General features: G+C 45.5%; 1 protein-coding gene across 2 annotated transcripts in view; it reads right to left on the bottom strand.

Moving 5' to 3' along the window:
• The window catches only part of CYTH3 (cytohesin 3), a 46,909-nt gene that overhangs the window by 4,666 nt on the left and 35,634 nt on the right, over positions 1-6,609 (bottom strand). Inside the window, exons 9-12 of one of the 2 annotated variants that reach the window (XR_002096529.1) lie at positions 3,557-3,633; positions 3,392-3,463; positions 3,110-3,264; positions 731-878 (exon numbers count right to left, since the gene is read on the bottom strand). Coding sequence is in view for 1 of the 2 variants with exons in the window: in XM_019512869.1 (XP_019368414.1) it covers positions 806-878; positions 3,110-3,264; positions 3,392-3,463; positions 3,557-3,633 (377 nt within the window). In the remaining variant the exon portion in view is untranslated. Of the gene's footprint in view, positions 1-687; positions 879-3,109; positions 3,265-3,391; positions 3,464-3,556; positions 3,634-6,609 lie in introns of those variants that run through there. The other variant, XM_019512869.1, reaches the window with a different exon arrangement.

The following is a 6,609-nucleotide window of genomic DNA, read 5'->3' as shown; positions in this document are numbered from 1 at the left end:
CCACCCACTCCGAGCTCAGCTCTGGCCCAGCTGGGAAGAGGCTGCAGTGGGCAGCCCATCCTCACCCTGCACACAAATTTGGGGGACATATGCCTCCCAGGCCTCCTCTGCGATGTGTCCAGTGCAGGGAGCTTCCCCCACCCCTCTGCACTCCCCCACACCTCCTAGACAAGCCGCAGACAGCTTCATCCTGTGCCCCGTCCTGCCCCGGCTGGGCAGCACCTGCCCCTTCCCCTGCCCAAGCCCCATTCCCTCCCTCACAATGGGGACCTTGATCTATGCCCCTCAATCGCCCCTTCTCTCCCCCCCAGTCCTCCCCCCCCATAGACTTACTGGCTGGATGCTGCTCTCCAAGCTACCAGGCTGCATATTGGCAATTGGACAGGTATCGGGCAATACGGCTCGTTAATAAGCAGCCATCGATATCAGCGAAAAAAAACCTTTATTGGTATACCCCTAGTATTTTAGTATTAGCCTGATTTTTTTTGCCAAGATTCTACAAAATTGCAACAAATACCAATGCACATAAGGCTTCCATGTTCTCAGACAGCATAAACAAATTACCATGATCGTTTGGGAAGTTTGCTTCTATACTATCTGTGAAGTAATCCTCTCCTCTGGATGGTCTTACAAAGGGTATCATGCTGTATTAAATGGTATGCATGTGTATATATTGATAGATAGATATCCAAAATCGGTCTTCATTTAGTTCGTTTCATTTTCACTTTACCTTATCACATGGTTTTATATCCATTTATATCCATTTATAGAATGACAAATGCAGGTCCATAAGCCCTTGTCTGTGTTATTTTTTATTAGCAATTCTCCTCTTCCTTGTTGCTAGCATATCATAAAAGGGATCTCTGCTGATGCTTGCTCTGGGAAGAAGAGAGGCATTGGTTTAGTTTTCTAAACATGTATTTTTAAACCAAACACATTTTGTTCACTTTCACTTCTACAGAGTGTATAGCAGGCAATATGATCCTATACGTATCAAAGGATACCAACATAAACTGTCATGATCAGGGATCCAGGTTTTCTGTTTGCTGTGGAAAAACATTAATTTTCTCCTTTAATGGAGAAAAACATGGCTTTTCTACTTTTAAGGAGAAAAACACAGGAAACAATGGGTTCCCCTTGCAGGCTGGCAGAGTTCCAGCCTGCCAGGGACTGCTTGGGGCTGTGGGGAGCAGGAGGAGAGAGATCACAGGGAGGGGGTACCATGTACATGTGTGCACATGGCAGCCAGGCAGCATGGAGAGCAGCTCCCACAGTCCCCTCCAGGTAAGTCTATTCGGGGAGGACAGATTAAGGCTCCGACAGTGAGGAAGAGAGTAAGGCAGGGCTGGGGTTGGGGGCATTGCCCAGCTGGACCACTTATGGGACCCAGGGCTGGGGTGGGAATGTAGGGCCTGGCTAGGGGAGCAGGATGGAGCCACAGGAGGCTTGTTATGCGGGGTAGTGGGAGGACTGGCTCCCCATGCTGCATGCACTCCTGGGAGGGAGGCATGGGAGGGTATGTGGGGGGAAAGACACAGTTGTACCCACATCCTGGTGCGCTGAGGGGGCAGGGGGAGCTCCAATTTTCTATGATAAAAAAGCCAAAACCAAACACCAGAATATATAGGTATTTAGAATTTATTTTATTATAACAATTGAGACACTGGTAGGTTTCCAAAGTGCTTTAAAATGGTAAATATATTAATAAAACATTGTATACAACTGATACCTATACATATCATGGCATTTCATTTTAATCGTAAAAAAATGTGGATTTGGGGTTTTTAATCAGAGAAATTTGGGTGTTTTTCATTTTAATCAGAGAATCTACTATTGTTTAACAGAGAAAACCAGAATCCCTGGTCTCGATGCAACTCCTACAGCTGTAAGATTTGGTAGTGATATAAATATAGCAAAACCACTCCAATTTTAACCCTGTTTCATCCAAGGTCATAGTTTGGGCAAGTTAACTCATTTGTATCACTACAAGATCATGCAAACTTAATAGTTAAAGCTCCTCTACCCCCTTTTAAAGCAATTAAAAGGTATGTCTGTCCATACCCAGAAAGAGTTCATAGCTGTAACAGGATGGTAAAGGAACACTTATTTAAACAAAACAGAAAAAAAAAGAAAAAAAGAAAATCAGCAATGGGGTTTTCAGCTAACTAACAGAGGAATATGAATTTAGTAAGAAGGTTCGTGCTCTTATCTTGAAAGTTCTTTCTCTCCAGAAGTCTACTTCTACCTAAAGAAGTTGTGAAATCACTATCTGTGGAAGTTTTCTTGAGCAGGTTAGACAGACACTTGGCTGGCATGATTTAGTCAGGAATGATTCTGCTTTGAGCAGGGAGCTGAACTAGATGACCTTGAGAGAGCTCCTCCAGCCCTATGTTCCTATAATCCTGTCTTAAAAGTGTCTACCTGCTTCCAGCCTCTAAGGGAAAGGCAAGCTGTGAACATGTTGAATGTATATGCCACTAAATTTATGGTTTAGCATATGTAAGAGGGTTGTACACAAAGGTTTCTCTTGCCTGCTACCAATTTGGTTCAATATGTTTTGATATAAATGCAAGTTACCCTCCCCTCAGCCAACCACATCCATTCCATCTGCGATTTGGTCATTTCCACAGTTCCAGTTTTAATGCAAGTGTCTACTAGTTGGGAAGGGGAAGAAATGCCAGAAATGTTCAATAATTTATATAGATGTTTAAAGAATTTTATGTTTTTCCATTGGACATCAGTAAGTCCCTAATATGGAGGTTAAAATATGATTCATGAAAGGTCTGGTACATGCTAATAAACATCACTGCTCAGCAGAAAAAGTAGTACTTTCCCAATCTTCACGTTCAGTTCATAAAACCCAGAACAGCAGCAACACAGGACATTTCTTTAGGACTGGTCACTAGTGAGGTTACTACACCTTGGCCCAGCAATACCTTGCAGCTAGTCATTAATCTTTAAGAAAGACCCTTTGTGCCTAGCCATTGTTTAAACATTTTAAGAAAAGTTAGTTAGTACAGCAAAATGTTTCAACATGCTACTCAGAAAGGAATTTATGTACAATTTCCACTTCAGCAAATCTGAGAGCCAGTGGAAACTTTGAACTTACTTAATAGATTTGATCCATTCTTCTTTCTCTTCTGGGGTGGGAGCAGATATCCTGTACACAACGTGGTTGCCTTCTACCACTCTCCCATCAGCTTCTGTTTTACAGGCTTTAATTACTTGACCTTTGTGGCTAGGGTTATAAAGCTCAAAGCAATTCTGAAGACAGAGAAATGATTTCAAATAAGAACTAAAATGTGGAATTAGAGCTTTAATCTAAGTAGATATCATGTAAAGACCTTATTTACTATGCTCCTTAAAAAGAAGCAAAAAATAACATCCTTACTGGTTTCCTAGGATCTTCAACTTCTCTTATGCTAAGGTTTTCCAAAGGAATAATTCCTCTAGGTTCTTTGTCCTAAAAGGATAGAAAAAGTAGTATATTATCATTCAGTTATTTTCTAAAATTACAGATTCTCTCTCTGTGTCTAACACACACACACATACTTACCGTTGTGTATTCAAAATAATACAGGCAATTATCAGTCAGAATAAACCATCTCCGTTTCCATGTTTTCACTCTTCCCCCTATAAATAGAAGGCACCACTAAATTAAAATTGTTTTCTTATCAAGGCTCTGGATGAGGGATAAGAGTAATTTAGTCTTGTTACTTAATATTTAATGGTTTTCAAAATAAGGTTTAAATGCTTAGTTAAAAATGGATAAGGCACAGATGAATTAAGGTTAAAGGAGTTTAAGTGTTACTGTAACCAAAGGTCAGAAGTAGTTTAATTATACTGTGAATAAGTCATAAAAAGTAGGTCTGGGAGGAACTTCAGGAGGTCATCTACTCCAGTCCCTTGCTCAAGACAGGATCATCCCTGTCTAAACCATCGTAGATAATTGTTTGTATAACCTGCTCTTTAAAACATCCAAGGATGGAGATTCCACAATCTCTCTAGGTTGCCTGTTTCAAAGCTTAGCCAACCTCATGGGAGAACATTCTTCCCAATATCCAACCTAAATTTCCACTGCTGCAATATAAGACTGCTACTCCTTAGCCCATCTCCAGCACCCACAGTGAAAAGTCTATGGCCATCCTCTTTACAACTACTCTTCTGGTAGTTTACAAGTACATGTCAAAACAGAAGAGGTGCACTGATGCATTGGTCTGATATTGGATTGGTACTGATATAAAGAAAACTGTCTAAATTGGATATTGGCCTGATGGGGCCAATAATTTGGCTGATAAATGACTGTGCTGCATGCAGCTGCAGCACAGCACGGAGCAGAGCCAGCAGCATGGGGAGCTGCCTCCAGCTGGTAAGTCAGAAGGGGAGGGAAGGGGCATGGGGGGACAAATCAACACTCCTACAGTTAGGGAGGGGGCAGAGGCAGGCACTGCCCAGCTGGGGCAGAGGGAGATGTGGGACAGAGGCGCACCTCATGGGGTGGGGGCAGCTCCCACCGCTGCTTGCACCCTGGGATGGCAGGGGGGCGCGGTACCCCTAGATCTGCATGGTGCAGGGTGGAGCCGGAGCTGTGTGGGGCTTTTCTTGCCAGGGGCTGGGCTCAGAGCGGGCTCTGGCAGCACTGGGAGGAGGCTGCAGCCACCCCAAATTTTGATGCAGCTCCACTCCTAGCCCCATGCCGCCAGCCGGTGCAGCCTCAGCCGAATGCCCTGCCTCCATCCAAGCACTGGGGAAAGCCAGGGCTGCGCCAGTGGCAGCACGGGGCTGGGAGCAGAGCTGCAGCAAAATTTGGGGTGGCTGCAGCCTCCTCCCAGTGCTGCCAGAGGTCACTCCAAGCCCAGTCCTTGCCAAGAAGAGCCCCACGCAGCTCTGGCTCCGGCTCCGGCTCCACCCCACAGCTGCAGTCTACACTGCGCCAGGCAGATCCAGGGGCATATGCCCCCGGCTCTCCTGGGATGCAAGCAAGCAGCCTTGATCTGTGCCCCCATGCCCCTTCCCTCCCCCTCCCCTTCCACCACACCAGATTTACCACCTGATGGCAGCTGCATCAGATATCAGATCGGTATTGGCCAACAAGCCTCTTTAAATATCGGCTATCAGTATCAGCCCCCCCAAACTCTCTATCAGTGCACCCCTAAAAAACAGTATTTTTGGAACAGGTCTGTTCCTCTGTGTGTTTCCATATCTGCTTTGGTTATGGACAAGAATATGGGATATAGGGGCCATCTTCCTATCTGCAGTGCAGACAATACCACTTGGAAGAGGGAACTGGATCATCAACAGATCTTTTAATAAGGTTCCATATGTAGAACAAGAGTTTGTCCTCATTTAGATCAATGCAAAACTAGGATATAACTAATTTGACATCCCATGCTCACAAAGATGTATGAATCATTAAAAGCCCTACTTGACTTTCAGATTTTAAGATGAGGGCATGTGATTATTGACTGCAAATTATTTTACTTACAAGCAGAGCATATGTGAAGCAGCGCCAGATAAATGTGGAACTTCCCAATACCCTGTTATACTTGTTCTTCAGAACAGAACCACAGTTTTAACTTCAAATAGCACTTCTTGGTATAATATGCAGCTGAGTGAGGTTAATTTTCTTGTTCGGTTAGTTAAGCATAATAGATCTACACTATAAATAAGGATTTTCTCATTTTTTCTTAGAGGTGCACCAATACATCGGTCCCATATCAGATCAGCTCCGCTATGAGGAAAATTGAGAGTATCAGCAATCAGTTTTTTTTGTCTGATGTGGCTGATAATGTGGCCAATAAATGCCCCATGCATGCGCACAGCCACAGCATGCACAGGGCGAGCAGCACAGCTCGGCAGCATGGAGAGCAGCAGGGTCCGGCTGGTAAGTCTGTTCTGGGGGAAGGGGTGAGAAGGGAGGGAAGGGGTGTAGGGAGAGGGCAAATCAAGTCCCCTGCAGTGAGGGAGGGAGTGGGGCTGGGGCAGAAGCTGCCAGCTGGGATGGAACAGCCACCCCAAAATTCACTGTAGCCCCCATCCCAGCATTACCACCTCCCATCCACAGTGCAGCCTGGCCCAGCCCTGCATCAGGAAGAGTCCAGCACCACCCCATCCCTAGTCCACAGTGGCAGCCCATCCTCACCCTGTGCACAGATACGGGGGCACACGCCTCCCCAGGGTATGCACAGCAGTAAGAGCCACACCCCCCACCATGCACCCTGCATGATCTGCAGCTCCATCCCACACTCCACCCCGCCCCAGCTGGAAAACACCTGCCTCTGCCCCAACCCCAACCCCAACCCCACTCCCTCCCTCACCACGGGAGCCTTCATCTTCCCCCCCATGCCCATTCTCTCTCCACCCCTTTCCCCCCAGCACTTACCAGCCAGACCCAGCTGCTCTCCATGCTGCTGGGATGCATATCGGAATCAGACTGGTATTGGCCAATATGGCTTGTTAAAAATCGGGCATTGGTATTGGCCCAAAAAATCTCTATTGGTGCACCCCTCATTTTTCTTACAATTGTTGATGTCATACTGTATGGAACTTTTTCTCCTAAGGGCACATATTAAATTACCTCTTCCCTTTACCTTTTGTATTATGCCAGAG

This window comes from Gavialis gangeticus, unplaced genomic scaffold (genome assembly GCF_001723915.1).
Source record: "Gavialis gangeticus isolate Ggan-Ray unplaced genomic scaffold, GavGan_comp1, whole genome shotgun sequence".
NCBI lineage: Eukaryota > Metazoa > Chordata > Crocodylia > Gavialidae > Gavialis > Gavialis gangeticus.
Note: the sequence above shows the minus strand (reverse complement) of the source record. Positions and strands in the feature narration are given on the sequence as shown.